General features: G+C 37.2%; 1 protein-coding gene across 1 annotated transcript in view; it reads right to left on the minus strand.

The window, feature by feature from the left end:
- The window catches only part of LOC126184374 (glutamate receptor ionotropic, kainate 2-like), a 326,740-nt gene that overhangs the window by 297,835 nt on the left and 5,541 nt on the right, over positions 1–23,364 (minus strand). Inside the window, exon 4 of the mRNA XM_049926759.1 lies at positions 13,355–13,507. Coding sequence (XP_049782716.1) covers positions 13,355–13,507 — 153 coding nt within the window. The remainder of the gene's footprint in view (positions 1–13,354; positions 13,508–23,364) is intronic.

A 23,364-nucleotide genomic window follows, 5' to 3' on the forward strand; every position in this document is an offset into this window, starting at 1 on the left:
GACATCGAAAAAGTTCAAAGAAGGGCAACTCATTTTGTATTATCATGAAATAGAGGAGAGAGTGTCCCTGTGGTGTGCGTACTGTAAGACCTTCGGTACACACACGATCAGATTATTTGACTTGTCGCTCTAACGAAGAAGGTGAGTGTCAGCAATATGTCTCGTGGTCTTATCGTGGCGTGTTTATCTTCTGCCGTTAGGTCAGACGATAGAAATGCCACTTGCACGCTTAGAGTAGCAGACTGACGGTGACCAACTTTAAACAGAACTTGATTAATTTTCACACACATTTATTAAAATAATAACAATCATAAACCTTACTTAACTTGATTCTGGATGCTGTTTACAATTGACAATCTGAAGTTCCTTTGGTCTTGGTACGTTAATCTTATTCTCACTTAGCTCTGATACTTGACAAAGTGTCTATCCATATATCTTCATGGCTATGTACAGAAATATGGTAATCTTATTAGGCGCAGACTAAAACTTGACTACTGACTAATGCAGACTGACTAATCGGAGGTCTGTACACTCGTTATAATGGCCTTGTAATGAAAGTATGGAAATTTATATCATTGCGTAAAGTAACTGAACAAAACTGCCCTATGTTAGTATTATTTTGACGATTTCCCTTAAATACGCGTTTCTAGGCTTGAATACAAACTGTAATTTTAAATTCTATCTTTTACCTCAGGAGCTACATTTTCTTGCAGTCAAAAATCGGCAATATGCAACAAAAAGCAGACGTTTCCGGTTTTAAAAAAAGCAGCTGGAGCTACTACAGAATTTAAGAATTTGTTTCCCCGGTTATTTTCGTAAATTTTCCTCTCCACCTCAAAACTTGCTGACCTCACACGAAACTCAAATCATTCGACGAAATGTAGCACCTCCTGACATAATATTTAGAAAATAAAAAAACAAAACAAAACAAAACAAAAATATTTTATTTCCCTGTTTCTCCAGAATTTTAGATCCTTAAACATGAAAAGATTGTTTCTCCTATATCCTTGACTGAAATTCGTGTCACAGAGTGCTGTTAATTTAATCACAATGCACTTACCTCGAGATTCTGCTTTCTGTACTGCTTAATCTGTCGAACACTGAATTCATTAAAGTAATTTTCTAATGTAGTTTACTTTAATTGAAATTGTTTCCGAATAGCTCTATATGTAAAACTGAACAAAATCATTCTGTAGCTCTTCCAAATAAAAGTACTGGAAACTCAATAATCTGGTAGGAATGATAAGGAATACTAAACATTTTTGAGCCACACTAATTAATATAAATATTCTGTGTGACAATAGTTGCAAATATGAGAGACATTTCACAGCCACCTTCGTATTAACCTCGCAGCAATGGTCCAGAATTAAGAAACAAATTTTACTGGCACGTGATACATAACTGCTTTTAAAAACAATTGGAAAATGAGGTGCAATGGAAACAAATAACACGCTATAAATTTTTTGTCATTTACTTACCTTTGAATGATGCGTAGACACAAATTCCTGTCTGGGAATAGCTACAATCCAGCGATTTCTCTACTTCACACATTTGGTAAATCGAAACATGTGCACTTTCATGCCTTTTGGGGATTTATAATTTCCCTGGCAAAAGGGAACGCAACACTTGTATCCCATACTTCGAAGAACGGTAGGCGAATACTGTCTGAAATATATATCACTTTCACGTGGCACACACTTTCAACACAACATACACGCCAACAGGACTACCGACTAAAGATAAGATGGCCAATGGCCGCTGTGCGTAGGCCTTGTATCTAGATCGCTTTGGTGCAGGGCGCGCAGAACCGCCACAGCCGTTCGGCGCTTGTTCAGAACGGCTCGGTCATCTGACGGAAATGAAAAATGAAATGATCGTATGGCATTGTTGGCCGGGAGGCCCCATGCGGGGAAGTTCGGCCGCCGTCTTGCAAGTTGTTTTTAGATGACGCCACTTCGGCGATTTGCGAGTCAATGATGATGAAGAACACACAACACCCAGTCATCACGACGCAGAGAAAATCCTTAACCCCGCCGGGAATCGAACCCGGCACCCCTTGCGCGAGAATGCTACCGCAAGATCACGAGCTGCGGACGATCTGACTGAATTCGATACAGATACAAATGAATGAAGATTCTGTCACTGCACTAGAAAAATTTCGGCGCGTATTGGCGTTGACGTAAATCACTGACATTTATCATCTATAAACTGCATGTTACTCGACAGACCAATTCAAATGCTTTCTTTTCCAGTACAGTTGGTCTGGAAAGAAATCACTTTGCAAAATATGGCACGCATTAGAATAAAGGGGAAAATCATTAGTCGGCCTGAAAATTAGTATTTCTGAAAGATTTAGGACTAAACATAAGAAACATTGTGTGAAGTACTGACGACATCCATGCCACATAGGTCTATATTGTTCTATAGATGAATAAATAAATCATGGCTTCAAATAGTTAAATGTGAAACGAAAGTAGCAGAAGACAATAAGCATCTTCGTTACATCGACATATCCAGTTCATTCTTTTTCTTGGCGGGGTTGTCTATAACATCCAATGGTGTTATAGATACTGGATGATGAATGGACGAGAGGGTTAGTTCATTTAATCTTTCCTGAAAGGATGAAGCACAATTATCAACTTAATTTAACTGATCCAGCAGAATATATCATTTATGTTTAGAACTCGTAAATATTAATAAAAGATAACCTAATAATTGTCATACGACATGATGTGATGAAATAAACTTCAAAACTGACCTCTTCTGTTGAATTTCGCAGATGTGTTCAGAATGTCATCTCTGATGTGGTTGTAGTTACAGGAAGTGAGGTTAGTATATTCAGAAGGTTGTTCATATTCGAATACACATCTTCGATGTGTAACTGAAGTGCTTGCATGGAAGTTGAAGATCTGGAATCTTCCTTCACAGAATTACTTCTCTTTAAATGTAATTTAGCAAGAACATCTTCAACTCCACATTCCATATCTTCAATGCAGAATTCAGTTAAGGCCTTCAAATCTTCTAGTTTTGAGTGTTTAAGAGTACTTCACTGTTTGAAATCGAGAACTGTGAAGAAAATCCAAACAGCACTTTCTTATGTCCTGCAAACCTTAACTCTGTTGTACAAAAGTCTAAAAGACGGCCCCTTGGAAGTGTAGTAGTAGCCCCTTGGAAGTGATCAAGTAGTTTGGTCGGTTCTTTTGTATCTTAACCACCTGGGGATCCTAGATTGAGATAAGAAAGAGGCAAAAAGAGAAGCGGATGAAGCAGAGAAAGACTCATACATAGCAGCAAGACCAAGAAAACTGGCTCATACACCAAATACAGACGTGAAGGAATGGAAAGACCATTTCAGTAAGATACTGAACAAATGAGGAATAAAAACACCCACAAAGAAAGAGAAACAACATCAAACTAAGGAAAAAGACAATGTATGGGAAACTGTAAATGAAGAAGATGTAAAAGAAGTAATAAAAACACTGAAGAACAATAAAGCAGCAGGACCCGGCAACATATATAATGAACATATAAAAGATGCGAAAGAGGCCCTCCAACTCGTATGGATCAAACTATTTAACAAATGCCTTGGACCTTGGATGAATTCCGACACAATGGAGATACTCGACAATAAAAGTTCTCTACAAGGGTAGAGGAGACCCTGGAAAATACTCAGTTCAAGATGTTTTCAAAGATAATTACACAAAAAATCAAAGCCTCTGTGGATAGTCATCTACCAGAACGACATATGGGTTTCCGATGTGGAAGGCTTCTTCTAAACAACATCGACGAAGCGCTACAAAAGCAACAAATGTTCTACACAGTGTTCATAGACTTTACCAACGCCTTTGCCCTACTGGAAAGAGATATGAAAGTCCGAAAACTGTAAAACACAATGGGAGAAGATAGCGTATGGGCAAGAATAACCAAGTCAGTCCTCGAATACAACTTAATCACAATATCAGACAACCTCTCTTTTTCGCACCTCATTCAGCAATCGAACGGAGTCTTACAGGCGACCCAATGAGCGCTATGCTGTACATTCTTGCCGCTGAAGAAGTACTGCGAATTGGAGAAAATGAAGAAGATGTATATGTATATGCATACGTTGATGACATAGCCGTAGCTTCAACAGATATACAGAAGCTGCAGAAAGTCATTGAGAAAATAGACAAATGGTGCAGTGAACACAAACTACACATAAACATAACAAAGACAGAAATGGTGATTTTCAGAAAAGGAGGCAAAACACCCAAGAATGCGGAAATCTACATCAGAGGACAAAAAATAAAAATCTCATCAGACTTTAAATACCTAGGGGTGACATTGCAACCAACAGCCAAAAGCTTCACAAAATATACAACAGAGTGTGCAGCCCAAGCAATAACAGCAATACAGGACATCAAAAAAATCCGCCTACTCAGTCCAGAAACAGCCATGAAATTATTCTATGCAAAAATCTTGCCAATCCTGGTCTATGGGATCGAGATTATATGGGACCACCTGACAGAAAAAAATCTAGAAACACTATAAAAGGTAAAATCGACTTATCTAAAAAAAGCACTAGATCTCTCTAGACTAGTGTACCTGCTAGCGAGAGAAACATTACTAATTGAAGACATCAAACTTCGATATATGGTGCCACAAACCAGGGCTTCCAGAAAGCAACTGAAGATCATGGATGACAAACGACAAAAAGTATGGCTGGAGTTCTACGGCACCGAACACAAATTTTTTTAAATTCGTTTCATTTTACCTACAGCCATTTCGGCTGACTCAGCTTGCTATAAATCATCATTTCCAAAAGCAATTACATTTTTTCTTTTAAAATTTTTTCTTATTCGTTCATGTAATTCATTAATATTTTGTTCACGAATACTTAACCCATTACCTAAATTTTTTTAAGATTTTACTTTTTCCACGTTTACATACTGCACAAATAATGTCAATTCTTTGTCTTCCATTTTTATTTGTTAATCTGTGAGGATTATGTGAATCAGTAAACTTTTTCCATTCAATGCAGTAAATGTGATTACCATTCTTCATTGATATAGAATCAAATAATAATTGAATTATTTCACCAAACAATAATCTTTACATCAACTGGAACAGTTAACAGAATCTTTTAATAGTACAGTTACAAAATTTGATTTGCATATTATTTTTATTGATTGGATGTTAAGAGTTATTTTGTCAAGAACACTCATCCAAATATCAACATTATTAAATGTTAAATCTCTGTTTATGTTTTCACCTTCAACAACAAACTTTTTAAGAATTAAATCATATTCATTGGAATTGTGCTTTTTTTGTTCACCTCAAGCCATAAAGGTAAATTCAATAATTTATCATATACTATATGAGGAAGATTTCTTAACTCATTTACGTATGGAGTTAAATGTATTTCTGAAATACTTCCTTGAATTTCCATTTTTGTAAAGTATTTGCTTAGTTCTTGTTATGTGATATAATTATTGAGATATGTTAGAATACTTGTGTATTCAGATTTTGCAACAAGATTTGATAACTCATTCTGTAAATATTGTTTGTCTAGTACGTCTGTCACGTCTATTGGATCATTTATATTCACAATTCTTCTAACTTTGAAACCAATATAATGTGTAGTTATTTTAAAAATTCCATTTCATTATCTCTGAAATTGTTTAATTTCATTAATTATTTTTGAGTCTACTGATGATTGAATATATTTGATTTTGAAAATTAATTTATTATTAATTTTTGATTGAAAAAATAATAATTTTTCTAAATTGTTATTGAGTTTAGAATAAAACTTACTTCCAAAAGTGACCATTAATTAAATCTAAATTTCATTAAACTTATAGTTCATACATAATAGTTGAAGAACAAATAGACATAAATGACCACAAATTGCATCATCGTAGCTTTGAATTCTCTTGATATTGCACAATAGGTAATTTTTTCCTACACATTTAACTAGTTGTTTACGAAATGTCTTCTAGGTGAATCAAAAACAAATTTTATATCTTTATTTTTATGATAAAATATCCAATGTGTGCCAACATAATCAGATCTATCTAAAGTAACTACATTATAAATTTTTTGGGTCATTTGGTAATTCATCAAACATAAAAAGAGCGATGAAAATGTTTAATTTTTAATTGTTTAATTAATTCTTCTAAAACATTAGATAAAGGATTATTAAATTTTTGAATTGATTTCTTAAAATTTTTGTACTTTCTTTCGCATTGCTAAATTATGCCTTTTTGTTTGTCGAATTCTGTATTACCTTTTTTCTTATTTATAACTGCATTTGCAATTGCTATGGAACCACCAGCAAATGAACTAAGTTCAGTTAAATATGGTAAAGGTGTAAAGTAATGGGAGAATCCTCCTTCATGTTGTGTAATTCCTTTATCTTCTTTCTTTTTTGTTAGATATTCAACAACTTTTTTCCTCAACAGGAAATGTAACAGGAAAATATTTAGTACATTTTTCCCTACCTTCCTTTTTTGAGCATCAGTTGAAAATGGTTCAATAATATTTAATTTTTCATAATTGAGTTTAAGTGATATTGGTTTAATTTTGTCACTAGATAGCACTGTACTATCAATTGTTAAGTTATTCATTTATATAGAAAAAAATTAATAAAGAAGTTTATATAATCCTCAGTTTTTAATACCAAACCTTAATTTTCGTTTTCCATACATTATTCCTCTAACAGTAGTTGAAGCTTTTTTCTCCTAATGAAGCATCTGAAGTATGCGTTCTTTCTTCTGCAATTAACTGCTTTATCAGCTTCATGTCTCTTTTTAAATTTTTATTATCTCTATAATCTAATGAACTAATTCCTTCATCTCCTTCAGCTAATATTTTTTTTTTAATTTGGTTCCTGGACCACAAAATCAATAGCCTGGAAGATGTAGTTTAAAAGGTAATTTATTAAGTAAATTATTAACTTATCCTTTTCCATATTTTCATATTTTCAAATGATGTGTGGTAAATTATTCCAAAATTGATTAAATAAGGAATCCTTTAGGATGATTAATAATAAAATCACTAAATTTGTTTGTTAACATTTCAGTTATTCCAACTTTTTCAGTATGATAATTTTTATTTCCAGCTAAGTCTTCTCCATGTGTCATTGCTAATCTGCCAGTTAATTGACAAACATCATCCATCCAAACATATTGCACTGATTTTTCTGCATATTTTTTATAAACATTCACAACTTTTCAAATGAATCATCAAGATTTCTTTATGAAAAACCTACGAAAATATTCTACAGCAACTGCTCTTGTCAAATAATTAAATTTATTTCCTTTACTTGATTGTATTTTACCTGCAATACTTTCATTATATACAGGATCTGTATCAAATTCTATACCTAAATCATCCATAGTTATTCGTTTTTTAGTTAAAAGATTCAGTAATCCATCTGTTGCTTCATATTCTTTTTCACAATTTGTCATCATTGAGATACATTGTTGATTTACTACTAGATTTATACAGACCAGCACGTTCTAATCCAAAAACATTGTCTTCACTGTGATAAGGTCTAACATTCTTTCTCTTATATATATTTTTAAACATCTTTTTCTTTTATTTAGTTCTTTCTCTTTCACAATTCTCTAAGATAATATTTAATTCTGATTCACTTAGTGTATAATCTATTTTATCACTACCAAATTGCTTAATTGATGGAATATTATTAAATTCTTCTAAATAATGTCGATTAGAAGGAACCAATTGTATTTAAACTTCTCTATTTGCTTGAATTGCTTTTATAACTTTTTCTCCTAATTCATCATTTCCTTGGTTAACTTTTACAATTGTATCGATAACTGGTTGATCTTCATTTTTAAATTTTGCGTAATCTGTTCTTGGTTGTTCTTTCCATTTTTAAACATCTTTAAATTGTGTCTTTAGTCTTCTATTTCGTCTAGCTTTTCTAACAATATCTTGATTGTATTTTGCAAACATTTATTTATGTTAATGATTTTTATTTCATGTTCATCGTTTACATTATACATTTTCATGGCCAACATTTTAATGTTCAATGTTTTTTTCATGTTTAACGCTTGTACATTCAACATTTAAAAATCTTTTGATCTTCTCTCTATATTTACCATCATTAATGTTTCTTGTCAAATCTATCATAATAAAACCAAATGTATCTTTATTCCAACATTTACTGCATATTTCTTTGAATTCATCAGACTTTAAATATCTATGAACAAATTCAAGATAAATATGTTTTAAAATTGTATAGTCTTTTCTAACAACATTTAAGAAATTAAACTTATCCCAAACTAATATTTTTGGTGTTTTTCTATGTGTTTGACTAAATAAAGACAATCTGTACCTCTATGTCTTTCTCAAGTAAAATATTTGCTAACTATATTTTGCTTTTCAAGAATGAAGTCATCAAAAACTGAATTATCCTCATATATATTTAACGGAATTATCTTATCATTATTTTTAATAAAGTTACAAATTTTTTCATTAATATCATCCTCAAATTTTCACATCTTTTTATAAATTCTTGATATGTTGGTTGATCTGAACTTCTATATTAAGTGTACAACTGATTATTTTTCATCCAGTTTGACCATCCAGGAGCTAGAATATAATTATCAGTCATTTTCCCCACCACTCTGTTGCTGAAGATATTTCTAAAATTATTACTTTGAATTAATAAAAATAAACTTTAATATAGCCATTGTTGTTAAATATAATGATCATTTTCATTGAGACGCTAATATAATTGCTTCATTTACACCTAATGCTGATTGAGAAACTAATACAATTGCTTCATTTACACCTAATGCTGAATGTGGTGGTCTAATAATTTATGAATTAATTCATCCAACAAATATTACAATTTTTTATACTATTTAGAATTAAGAAAACTATAACTGATGAAAATGATAATTTAATCTCTTTAAATGTGCTTGTGTATCAGTTGTTTTAGAAATGAATTAATAAGTTTTTACATTAATAAATCATGACCAACATCGAGGGTTATTAATTTTACTCTTTTTCTGCTAATGAGAAAACAAAATAGAAGTTAAATTTTCCTAACAGGGCACAGAATTTAATATTAATAATAGTGATGCTAGGATTCATCCTAACTGTTCACAACTTTATATGGCTTTTGATGTTACTCACACAGGTGGAACAGAATTTCAGCTTATGATGGTAAATCGAATATTAAACTAATTGATAGGTACGTTTTAAAATAATTTGATGTTATTACAATCAATAATGGAAACTATTTTATCTAGAATAGAACATCCATTAATTTCTCTCTCAACTCTTTTCCATCAACTTCATCTTTATTGAATGAATTAAATATGGAAGGACATATTCATAACAATGGTAAAATTAAAACCAAAAAATTCATTAGAATTCATTAGAATTATTTGCTGAGTTTTTTTTAAGATTATAAAGAAATTATGTGGGAGGGAGGTTTAACTGTAATTTTTCACCTAGAGTTGAAGAGAAGATCAACAAGATTCTGTTCTTCATTGGACTATTAATAATGATAATAGTGCTTTTCTTAAATTAGGTAAAACTTGTAAAAAGTATGGAAAAACGTGTTCGTATTCTTAAATATGAACCAGAATATTCACTTGAACTACACCAAGAAAGACAGCAAACTCCAAAAATTCATATTTCTTTCTTTGAACTGCAAACATCTACCTTTGCTGGATTAAATGGAAAGAATAATTTAAAACAACTATCACTTATTATAATTCTGCCAAATTTGATATGCCCTACTTTATTTTTGTTGTTTTCCAATTAACCAAAACAATCATTTAAATGATTCTTCTCAATTCGATCATGTTAAATTACAAAATATCTATTTTAAAAATGGACAAAATGAAATTTTTCCTCAAGAATTATAGAATCTTGATCCACCAAATAACTTCTTAAAAGCTTATGATACTTTTAGGGATTTTAAGAGAATAACCCAATTAACTAATTATGTGAATGCAAGTGTATTCCATTTTATTGAGAGTTACACTATCTATGTAATAAATATGTTTAGAAGAATAAATTTTGTAACTTCTAAAAATCAACAATGAAATTATGTGCATTCCTTAATGAAAATATAGGTAATGATACAATTGTATATGTTGTTACGTATGGCAAGAAGAATGTGACTCATGATTCTAAACACAGAATGCTTACTGAAAATTTTTAATTAAATAAATGAGTAACAAATTAGAAAAAATTATATAAGTTTTAACTTCATAATTTCATTTGCTTATGAAATATTTTCATGGATCTAGGGAAGATAAAAATTGAAAACTTAAGACTTCCGTAAATTAAAAAGTTAAAACTTAAATTTTATTCTACATAAATAACACGAAAACAAAATGAACAAAATTTGTAGAGTTGAAAATCTAGTAAGAGACTTTAACAGTAATAGTAATGGTTGAGCAGTAGTGTTGACTAAATTACGAGAGCTGAAGAAACATAAATCTTACGATGTTTCATAAGCTGAAAGTTTATCAACTAAATATGGTGAAAAAGTTTTATTACTTTTAGATGATAAATTTAAAATTCTTTTCCCAGGTCGCTATTTTAAAATCTTTTCAGAAGATGAAGATAAATTAGAGAAAATTGTTGGATTAAATTTTATTTATTGTGGTAGAAAACAAAATAATGGTCATTCGATTCATGTAACGCAATTTGAATAAATTTTAGATTTTTCAATTTATTATTTGAGTATTAAATTTTAAATGATAATTTCCTTTTATGGGTATAGATAAATTTTTGGTGGGGAGACTGTAAAATTAGAATATTGGTTTGCATCTTGGAAATTTTAATCCAATATGCTCTTTGCATCACAACTCTCATCTGGGTACTCCTGTACACACTCATTACCCTTATATATCCATCTTTCTGTCTAGATTTTTCCACTTTTCTCAGTATTCTTAGCTAGTTCTGTCTCTTTAAATTACCTTTCCCCAGAACTTTCTAGGTCATTATCATTATTGCTGTTATTGTCATTATTATTTTCATCATCATTATCATTAATATTACCACTATTAGTCGCATTAGCTGCAATAAACCAAGAACTGCCACTATTAACTTTATTAGTTCTCATCAGTAATATCTACTCACAGTTCCTCCTCAACATTCAGATCATTTTAATACTATGTGTGATATTAAAATTTTAATTTCATAGGAAACTTTGATGTAAAATAGGCACTGTAGTTGTGAAACCCTGGTCCGATGTAAGAGAGGACCTGATGGCCCTAATCATATCAAGTTAAATAAATAAATGGCTCCACATAAGCCCTAATTTCTGTTATATTTTCTTCGTGACCCTTGTACAACATGTGTGTTGGGACCAGTAGTCATTCTACAGTCACTTGCAAATGCTGATTCTGTAAATTTTCTGAACGATCTTTTACAAAAAGAAGATCGTCTTCGTTCAAGTGATTTACATTTGAGAAAAAAGCCATGTGCTCTTTGCTAGAGCCTGCTACCTAAGTGTGTGTGTCGTGCCCCCCCCCCCCCTCTCCCAACCTGTAAAGGAGAGTCCTAAAATTCTCCACACAATAATGTATACTTACCAAATAAAAAATTATTGTTACTCATCCACTTGTAATATTTGGTAAGGATCTGCAAAACTCATACAGTTTTAATATTATTTGTAAACTGTGGATGGCTTATAGGACTGGAAAATTTGTGTATTATATTTTAATAAATGTGTCTGTAATTCTTTATACATTCCCGGTCTTAAATGTGGTTTGTTTGTGTCATCAGATTTCAAGTGACAAATAATATGCTCAAATTACTCCAGTTGTTTATTTTTTATTAATTTTATAATATATTGCAATTAAAATAATAGTAAATTTTACAATAAGAATCCTAGCGCCATGCTTGAAATTACATTGAACTCATCTAGCAGACAATTCCTCTGGTGTATTCGCTATTGTGTGTAATGTTTTTATGGTCTGTAAAGTAATTTCATTGAAAATATATATTATCTCTCATTCATTTAATCCATCTTATCTGTCACTGTGTTGTCTCCAGCCCATTAAATAAGCGCATACACACAGCCTCAGGAATACCCGCATATTGAGGCTGACCCATCAACTCTACCTGAATTCCTTGCAAGCTCCATCTGGCTTTCTATTCCCGACTAGCTGGATGAGTCACCACATACTTAACACTCCCTTATGCCACGAGCTAGCTTCGCGTGCTGCCACTAACATTATTGCACCACAAACTCACCCTTTGTGTTTTATGTATTATCCGATGGCAATGACATCTTCCAGAATGATAACTGTCCATGTCACAAGGCGAGAATCCTACTACAGTGGTTTGGGAAAGATGATACTGAAATCATGTTGACACCTTGGCGTCTGGGAGACTATCGCACGCCAGGTCTGCATGCACATGGGCCCATTAATTTACAAGAACTTTGTGATGTGTGCAACGATATATGGTACCACACACCTCTGGATACGACCAAGGGCTTCTCGAATCGATGCTCCTCATTATCACTGTTGTACTGCATTGCAAAGATGGACCAACACGCTATTAAGTGGGTGGTCATAATGTTTTGGGTGGTCACTTTATACTAGAGATAAAAAGTATAGTCACACTGCATACTTTGGTGGGGAACTCCGAATGGGAGGTTCAGCGGCCTAGCTGGAGACATTTTCGTTTCCTTCGCACACAATGGCAGCTTTCCTTGGTGAAGTTTGACAGTTGGCTGTTTGAAGTCTATCTGAAAAGTGTACGTGACTATAGTGGACCTGTAGATAGTGTAGTGTCACGTTTGTGTTGAATGGTGGTGAGAAAAGGGGGATGCTGAAACCCAATTCCAGAACATGCCTACTCTTATCGAACAGCTCTCGGGAGAGATAGGATTTTGGTGCAAAGTCTTGTGATCAGGAATTCTGCTTCACTACCACACCTTTCATCTGTGCCAGATGGACGTTTCACGTAACCTGCATTTCAACATAAATATATAGTGCAACCATTCTGGTTACACATTTGTGAATTCTAAATTACTGTTTATCCTAGAGCAACGCACAGGAAACCGGTGTATAGCCTGTGTTGATGAAAGCATGAAAAAATGTCTTGATGAATTGTAAAAAATTCGAAACTGGTATCCGCTCTTTTTGAATAAAGTAATGTAAAACCAATTTGTGGTTGGTTTCTGTTCACCATCAACAAAGTATTTTAGTTTATCCATGTCTTATTGGGAGACTAAGTACACAATCAAATGACTTCCAAGCGATCCAAGCACGCTACTATACGTGGCAGAGTGTTAATTATAATCTTCTGGCTATACAATTCATTAATGATGTATTTGGGAACCGACATCTTAAGCTTCATTAGGTCTTACCTTCAACATAAAATCACGGACGCTGATTCCGTGGTCCCACACGAGGCTGTCGTTGCAGAAGAGATTCTCATCGGCCACTGGTACAGCCGTCTCTCGCTTGAACAACGCATTTGCATAAACGTGCACTGCGTCGTACGCCAACGCTGTTTCCACCTGTAATATAACAGATAATTGCGTCTCAATGTCTCTGTTGGTAAAGATGGTGACAATCTTTCTAACCATAACAAATCCACACTTCTTCTCATTCATATTTCTCAAAGACTTTTTCATTTTAACATGCTGTTACCTGTAGTACTTTTTTTATATTAATATATTTGTTCTCATGATTTCATATCTCTGTGTCACACAGGTGTCGAATTAACGGACATGTTTTAAAAATAAAGGGTTAAAACATATTAGTAATAGACAGATCTTCATTACAATATACCGTCACATGAACGATTCTGAAGTAGTGAAATAATTTATCCATTACTTTAGATCTATGAGAATAATTCCGTCGAAAAAGAGCTACGAGAAGCGTTCAATAAGTAATGCAGCCCATTTTGTATTCTGCGCCAGTTTCTATTAAAAAATGCGAATTTTTTTAAAGAACGTCGTGGAATATTCTCGCTTTAGCCCCTATAGTTACACGAAGTTCCGATAGGTGGCGGCGCTACATGTAGCATTGAAAATGTAGGCTATATGGGAGGTGCATTTCGAGCAGAGATCTGTCATTGAGTTCCTTTTGTCGGTAAGCCATACCATTACAGATATTCATAGGCGGCTTGCAGAGTGTTTACGGAGACCTGGTAGTGAATAACATCACGGTGAGTCATTCGGAGTGGCGTCTGTCATCATCACAACAAGGTTAACCTGTTCGATCTCCCGCGCGCCGGCCGACAGCACACAGCTGGGACTCCTACAATATTGTAACGTGCGGACACTCTCATTCGAGATGATGGACAGATCACAAAGAAATACCTTGTTGCTCAAGCTGACGTCTCTTTTGGTTGCCTTCAAAAAACTTGATTAGACTGTTCTTCCTCATCCACCCTGCAGGCCAGATCTCGCATCTTCCGACTTCCATGTGTTTGGCCCAATGAAGGCTGCACTCCATGTGAAGTAGTACATGGGTGACGGGGAGGTTCTGATGCAGTAAGACATTGGCTCCGACGTTGACCAGTAGAGTTGTACCATGAGGACATAGAGCTCCTCCCGGTAACGTGGCGTAAGGATGTTGCATTGAACGGGGATTACGCTGAAAAATAGGGTTTCGTAGCCAAAAGATTGAGGAATAACATGGTATGCGGGAATCAAGAATAAAACCAATCAGCTTTCAGAGAGAAAAATGTGTTGCATTACTTATAGAACGCCCTTCATAACAAGCGTCTGGGTTAAAAACGAACAGTTCGTGGGCACTGTTCGAATTAGAGTTAGTTTGTACACATATCAAAAAGCCTGCAGTGACGAAGTAAAGATAAATAATCTAGCAGTTGGTGTAACATACATTACTTATCCGTTGAACAGAGGATACGATAGCGCTTTCTACAAGTATGAGACTTGAATGTTATCAACTGATGTTTAAGGAATCCCATTTCTTATACTATTAGGGTAGGTGAAATTTAAACGTTCTATTTGATCATAAATGCCTCCATTAAACTTTTCTGCCCTATGAGTAAAGTAATCTGTTTTTGTATTAGCCAGCGTTAAACCGCGTCTTCAGTGCCATATCCCTTAACATGAAGTAAGTTAAAAGTTTACTGAATATCGCTATAAAGCAGAGAAAGCAGAGGACACCGACAAGATTACTTCTTTCACCTTCAAACAGACCTCAACTTGGCGCGATACAAGTTATGTACCGCTTACGGAGCTGCTGAAAACTGTTAACGAAGTATATGGAACTCGAAGCAGTGATGTCACAATTGTCTGGTTACCCGTCGAAATGTGTATGTGGAAGTATGTTCTATGGCCGTTGGTATCGATATGACAGAACCAGGTCTCATCCTCTGTAATGATTGTTTGCAGAAAACGTGATCCTTGGTCATACTCGTCAAGAAAATCTCTAACGAATCGGTCGAAAGAAATCAAATGCTCTACGTTACTCAGAACTGGACTGCACTGTTACCGCAGGTTCTCTCCGCCGGAGTATGTAAAGGTCTTACGTTAATAGTGGTGTAAAATCACCCACAGTAACTTACAAGTACAGAACCAAAAAATGGAACAGCGTCATTTGGCTTGCTTTTCGCCTGATTAACTGTCAAACTAATCATCCACAGTCTCTAGCCCCTCTTCTGAGGCGTCTTTTGCCACATATCGTCAATATCACCTCCGCTATGGGATTATATATGTAAAAGCACAGATTTGTAGTGTAGTTCATATTTCATGTCAAGCTGCAGTTGTTCTGTATCTGTATCTACATCTGTACTCAGCAGGTCAGCTTACGTAGTGCAGTGAAATGTACTTTGTATACCAGTTTCATTCTCCCCCCACCCCCACCCCATTTATGTTGCAGTCGTAAGAACAGTTGCTGGTAAGCCCCAGTCAGAGCTGGACTCTCTCTTACAGGAACGTACGCTCTAGGTCTTTTACTAATAAAGCACACTGTACTGTACAACACTTCAGCATCTACATCTACAATCCTAGTCCGCAAATCACACTTAACTGCCTGGCAGAGGCTTCATTGAACCACCTTCACACTAATTCTCCATTCTTCCATTCTCAAACTGTGTGCTGAAAAAACAAGCACCTACATCTCCCCTAGCAAACTCTGATTTCACTTATTTCATTGTGATAATAGTTTCTCCCTGTGTAGGTCAGCATATACAAAATATTTTCGCCTTCGGAAGAGGAAGCTGATGTATGAAACTTCTTGAGAAGATCCCGCCACACTGAGAAACGTCTTTGTATTAAAGATTTCCACCCCAAATCCTGTGTCATGCCCGTGACACTCTCTCCACTGTTTCTGGATAATACAAAACATTCTGCCCTTCTTTAAACATTCTCGATATACTGCGTTAATCCTGTCTACTAAGGATCCTATACCGCGCAGCAGTACTCCAAAAGAGGACGGACAAGCGTAGTGTAGGGAGTCTCTTTAGTAGATCTGTTGCGTCTTCTAAGTGTTCCGTCAATAAAATACACACTTTGGTTCGCCTTCCCCGCAACGTTTTCTGTGTTCTTTCCAATTTAAGTTATTCGTAATTGTAATTCCCACTTGTTTAGATGCATTTATGGCCTTTGGATTTGATTTATTTATCGTGAAACCGACGTTTAAAGGATTTGTTTTAGCACTTATGTGGATGACCTCACACTTTTTATTATTTAAAATCAGTTTCAAATTTCGCACCATATGGATATCTTATGTAAATTGTTTTGCGATTAGTTTAGATCTTCTGATGATTTTACTAGACGATAAACGACAGCATCATCTGCAAACAACTTAAGACAGCTTCTCAGGATGTCTCCTAAATAGTTTTTATGGATCAGGAACAGCAGAGTGCCTGTAACACTACAATGGGGAACGCCAGATATCATTTCTGTTTTACTCGATGACTTTCCGTCAGTTACTACGAACTGTGACCCCTCTGACAGGAAATCAATCACGAATCCAGTGGCGGAACTGAGACGATATTCCATTGTAAGATGGAAAGAACTATGCTCCTTACATGAAGTCACATGAAGTCACCTAACTCACGTTGAGCGAACAGCAGGACTGAACAAAAATGACTGACAAGGCACAATGCATCTTGTAGAGGGTATAGTATGGACGTATTGGAATAATTAATGTTGGGTGATGGTTTTAAAGTAATTCACATGACACGAAAATTTTGTGGAAACGCGTCGATTTATTGGAGGCTAGTTTATCCCAGGGAAGTATTCAGAGTTGACCATGGCCAGCTGGGGAGCAGCGAAGGGAAGCGACAATAGGCAGCTTAGGGCAGCTCAACCTCTGAGAAAGCGTTAACGGGGCGCGGCCTCCAGCTGCCTTAAGATGAGTGACAGCGAGTGGGTGGTTGACCCCATGCTGGTGTACCGAGAAGCAGACGGAGAACTTGTACGCCTGTTGATAAATGTCCGTCATCCCATTTTCAGTGAAACATGCGAGAAAGCCGCGCAAAGCTACAGTGGAGCGGTGAATAGAGGCCAAAATATGCGTGTTCGTGACTATAGCGACTTCACGCTGAATTCACGGTCCGCAGAGTCTGAAGTAAGTCAGGTTAAGATCGACAGAATGAAATACGCCGGCTTCTGATGGGAACGTAGGACCGAGGAGTTTGAAGTACTTTCCTGGGAGTCAGAATTCCGGAAAAATTGGAGTTTTGTGCAGACGCTAACCTTGATGGGTGGCCTGGGAGGAGCTAAATAGCAGAAGTTGAGAGGAAGGGAAATTCTGTGGGAATTTGCTCACTTCCCAGAGCAGGCATTGGTCGGCGCTGGAAAGCGACGCATAATTAACGCGGCTTGCGCTGCAATTGGCGTAAGTGATTTTGCTGGAGGGGAAACCGAGGCGAAGAGCAGGCTGGGAGAAGTCTCTGTAGTAGTCTTCTGTTCCGAGCTTGCCTAGAAGGCGGACGTGGCGTTCTTTACTCAGCTTGCCTGAGAAAGAGTGAGCATCTCTGCAGTTTAGGACTTAGCACATGGAACGATTGAGCTTGGAGATAGAAAGTTTTGGTTCAGCTATGTACTGAGCAAGATAGCTAGGAGTGAATAGACAAGCGCAGCCTTGCAGAACCACGAGGCCGGCCGACGTCCTCACAACGCCGCCGCCAAGCCATGCTGAATTCGATGATATTGCACCCGCTCTGGCTTGAATTAGGCACTGATTAATTTGTAGGATCACGTCGGCAAAGTTTCCACGAGGGTTTCATGGGCCGTGTATGGGGGAATTCTTCTCGCACTTCGCATTACGCCTGGGTAAGTCGATAGGAATTAATTTTGATTTATCGCGCTTTTTTCCACATAAACGCAATTTATTACCACTGCCTGATGGGAGAGTCATGTAATGTGATGATTGATGGTCGGGAGTTAAAATAAATTTGTGCTAATCGACTGCATCTGTTTTCAATCAAGTAGTTGAAATCCCAAGTCACTTTCTTAATTAATTTTATGTTCAACATATGCATCTGGTGTTCAATAGCTGAATGTAACATCTATGTGCACCCCTTTTTAATTAAAAGTGATCAATTCTGAATAGATTAATGTCAACACTGCCACCGCAGTTCAATCAGGAGTCACAGGGCCTTATTACTTTCTTTGCGTTATCCGATATTGCGGCAGTTTTGCACTCTCTGTTGATTTGTTAGTCAATTAGCTGGGGTGAACACACGCTAAAACCAGATAAGTGACGGGTGGGGTGTTACACCATGAGCACGCACTTTGATTACAAGCCGCTTGTGAGGTACGGAGCCAGAAGCCTTCTGGAAATCTAGAAATACGGAAACAATATGAAATCCCTGATCGATAGCACTCGAAACTCGTGTGAGTAATGAGCTAGTTGTGTTTCACAAGAACAACGTTTTCTAAATCCGTGTTGACTATAAGTTAATAAAGTGATCTCTTTGAGGTAATTCATAATATTCGAACGCAATACATGTTCCAGAATCATGCTGCATATCGATGTTAATAATATGGGCCTATAATTAAGTGGCATAACCTTATTGCCTTTCTTGAATAGTGGTGTCACCTGTGCAACTTTCCAGTCTTTGGGTACGGATGTTTCGTCGCGCGATTTGTTGTATATGAGTGTTAAATATGAAGCTATTGCATAAGCATACTGTGAAAGGAACCTAACTGGTATACGGTCTGGGCCGGAAGACGTGCTTTTATTAAGTGATTTACGTTGCTTCAATACTCAGAGGATATCATCTTGTAAGTTACTCATGTTGGCAACTGCTCTTGATTCGAATTATGGAATATTTACTTCGTATTCTTTGGCGAAGGAATTTCGGAAGGCCGTGTTTAGTAACTATGCTTTAGCAGCACTGTCATCGATAGTATTTCCATTGATATTGCGCAGAGAAGGCGTTGATTGTGTCCTGTCGCTAGCATAGTTTACGTACGAGCGGAATGTCTTTGGATTTTCTACTAGGTCTCGACGCAAAATTTCGTTGGGAAACTATTATAAGCATCTCGCATTGAAGTCCGCCCTAAATTTCGAGTTGCTGTAAAACATCGCCAGTGTTGGTAATTTTGTGTTCATTTAAATTTGGCATGCTTTTTTCGTTGTTTCTGCAACAGTGTTCTGACCTGTTTTGTGTACCATGATGGATCAGTTCCGTCTTTTGTTAATTTATTTGATAAAGATCGCTCAGTCACTGTCGATACTACTTTTCTGAATAAAAGCCACATATGGTCTATACTTACATTGTCAATTTTGAAGGAGTGGAGATTGTCTCTCAGAAAGGCTTCAAGCGCATTTTTATCTGCTTTCTTGAATAAATGTATTTTTCGTTTATTTTTGGCGGATTTAGCAGTTAACGGTACTCAGTCTCGCTACGACAACGCTGTGTTCACTAATTCCTGTACCCGTTTTACGTTATTAGTTCAGAATTTTTTGTTACTAGGAGGCTAAGTGTTTTTTCACAACCGTTTACTGTTCGAGTGGGGCAATGAACTAACTGCTCGAAATAATTTTCAGAGAATGCGTTAGCACAATTTCGTATGATGTTTTATGCATACCTCCACATTTCAGAAGGAATTTTCGTCAACATATTGAAGTCACCACCAACTATACTTTTATGAGTCTGATACTCGTTTTAAACTAGTCTCAAGTTTTCTTTGAACCTTTCAGAAATTGTATCATCTGAGTTGGGAGGTCAGTATCATTACAAGGTGTTTTATGGCTGATTTCATATTCCACGGAAATAGTTAATGAATGTCTTACTGCCCTGTGATACAAGCATCTGATAGCTCTCGAATTAATTGCAGATACTACGTTACCCAAGATGTCTAGCTGGCTGTTTTGCAAATGTTTGTTCACCAACGGCAGCAGCCTTTGAGAAATAGTCGGTATCAGTAATGGCGTTGAATATGAAGATAATAATGCCAACAATGCAGTGTTTCATACATACAGTGAATCAGAGGCCGACTAGTCGTATCCATTCGTCACCCAGCATCATATGCTGTTCAGTTTTCGTGAATCTTCGTAATTTCACTGGGATCAGGCCAATATGTAAACATACCAGTGAGCTATATATGTGTATTTTCAAAAGGTGGAATATCCTGAATGCCCCATTTGTTCGAGACTGTTGTATGACCCCAGCCATCCTAATCTAATCGTCAATAAGATAGATTGAGATGTCGTATCTGATAAAAGCTGTTTAAATGTCGTATAAATTTAACAGAACACTTCACAGCTGTTGTTTTTCTCTTCTAATGGTTCAAATGGCTCTGAACACTATGGGACTTAACATCTGTGGTCATCAGTCCCCTAGAACTTAGAACTACGTAAACCTAACTAAGCTAATGACATCACACACATCCATGCCCGAGGCAGGATTCGAACCTGTGATCGTAGCGGCCACGCGGTTCCAGACTGAAGCGCCTAGAACCACACGGCCACACCGGCCGACTCTCTTCTAATGAGAGCATTCGCAGTTATTAGATTTTGGAACTTATTTCTTTACTACTACCTCTCTAGTAAGCGAATAGTACAAGGTTAATTACACCATCTTGAAATAGTTTATACATACACTCAGGAACACTGAAAATACCGCACCCGGAGGGGAGAACGGGACAAACACTAAACTTCGCAAATAAGTTCAGTGCTGTCAGATATCCAAATGATTCGTTTGATGGTTCAAATGGCTCTAAGCACTATGGGACTTAACATCTGAGGTCATCAGTCCCCTAGACTTAGAACTACTTAAACATAACTAACCTACGGACAGGACACACATCCATGACCGAGGGTGGATTCGAACTTGCGACCGTAGCGGCAGCGCGGTTCCGGACTGAAGCGCCTAGAACCGCTCGGTCACAACGGCCGGCTGATCCAAGTTTGATGTCAATGCGCATGCCCACAGACCCTGCAGTGGCGCTGCAGTCGGACAAGGGCCTATTTAAACGGCACATAGTGCGCGAGTCAATCAATTGACGATCACATCCCGACTCGAGGAGGACGTTAGTAGCTGCAGAATTCTAAATGGAAAATTTGAAATTTTGCGGTAAGATCTTATGGGACCAAACTGCAGAGCTCATCGGTTCCTAATCTTAAACACTACTTAATCTAACATATGCTAAGGACAACACAAACATCCATGCCCGAGGGAGGACTCGAACCTCTGACGGGGGGAGCCGCGCGAACAGTGACAAGGCGCCTCAGACAGCACGGCTACACGGCGCTGCGATTCTAGATGGACGTCCGCCTCCGTAGCCGAGTGGTCACTGCGGCAGAATGCCATGCAAGGGGACCGGGTTCTGTTCTAGGCCGGGTCAGATTTTCCCCGCGCGGGGACTGGCTGGTGTGTTGTCTTAATCATCATCCCATTCTCATTGACATGCAAGTCGCCTAAGTGGCTTCAACTGGAAGGACATGCACCAGGCGACCGGTCTACTCAACGGAAGGCCCTAGTGACATGAACTTTTCACTTCCACGTAGAAATGTTAGATGACATTTCTCACAGTTAAGCCAGTTTGAGAGGGGTCTACCTAGCGGCATGAAAACCGCAGGCTAGTCGACACGCCAGGTGGCTCGCAAGGTCGATTCTTCGGAGTTTTCCATGAGACGACGTTGGGAGCAGTGGACACGAAATAGCACCCACGTGCGACGTACCTTATCTGGAGCGACAAGGGAGACGACGAAGCGAGGTGGTCGAAGGATCGTGCGGCAAGCGATCGGGGATCCTACAGTGGCCCGCACCACGATACAAGTAGATGTACCGGCTCCAGTTTTTCCTCATACCATCCTTGCTGATGTGAATTTGCAACCTAGGCGCCCTTGTCGTGTGCTACCGTTAGCAGCGAGACATCAGCGACTCCGTCTACAGTGGTGCCAAGCGAGAACGGCGTGTACTGCTACAGACTGGCAAAACATGGTGTTTAGTGACGAATAACGATTCGGTTTGGGGAGAGATGATAACCATACCGAGCGGTCTAGGGCGCTGCAGTCATGAACTGTGCGGCTGATCAAGGAGGATGTTCGAGTCCTCCCTCGGGCATGGGTTGTGTGTTTGTCCGTAGGATAGTTTAGGTTAAGTAGTGTGTAAGCTTAGGGACTGATGACCTTAGCAGTTAAGTCCCATAAGATTTCACACACATTTGACCACTTTTGATAACCATATACGGGTGTGGAGACAGCCTGGTAAACGATACAGTTCCACCTACGCTGTCGTGCGCCACACCGCCCGCACAGCTGGGGCCACAGCCTACGATAGCCGATCCCCTGTAATTGTGGTATGTGTAACCTTAACAGGCCAGGGTTATGTTGATGTCTTTCTTCAGACCGATGTAGAAACTTCCCTGCATGGTCAACCAAGGGCACTTTTCGAGCAAGATAACACTCGTCCACATACAGGTCGAGTTGCTTAAGACTTCCTACGTCATGTTCCGCTCCCCGGAATTGCCCCTACAGAATATGTGTGGGACCAGCTGAAACGCCAAAAGCCGCCGTGCCACTCTCCACGTGATTTGGAAGTGACTGTCCAAGAGTTGTGGGCCAGCCTGGTTCAGGACAACTTCAGACATCTGATCAACTCCATGCCGAACCGTGTTGGGGCATGTATTGCAGCAAAAGGTGATCAAACGCGTTACTGATGTTGCACTGTATTTGTCTATTTGTACGCACTGAATTGATTTATTTGTCTTGATTTTGGGATCAAGTGAATCTCTCATCTGTATCACTATGTCTAATAAATTTCATTTCGATCCAATATTCCTCTATTGTGCGCTATTTTCAACCTTTTTGAGTATATATGGGTAAATCTAAAAGACATTTAATACTGATGTATACTCATAGAGCGCGTTCACTAGGCTTATCTGCTGCTAATTTTCTGTGGCGGGGAGTTTCTTGGTCTTTGATGATGTTCATGAAT

This window comes from Schistocerca cancellata, chromosome 4 (genome assembly GCF_023864275.1).
Source record: "Schistocerca cancellata isolate TAMUIC-IGC-003103 chromosome 4, iqSchCanc2.1, whole genome shotgun sequence".
Classification (NCBI taxonomy): domain Eukaryota; kingdom Metazoa; phylum Arthropoda; class Insecta; order Orthoptera; family Acrididae; genus Schistocerca; species Schistocerca cancellata.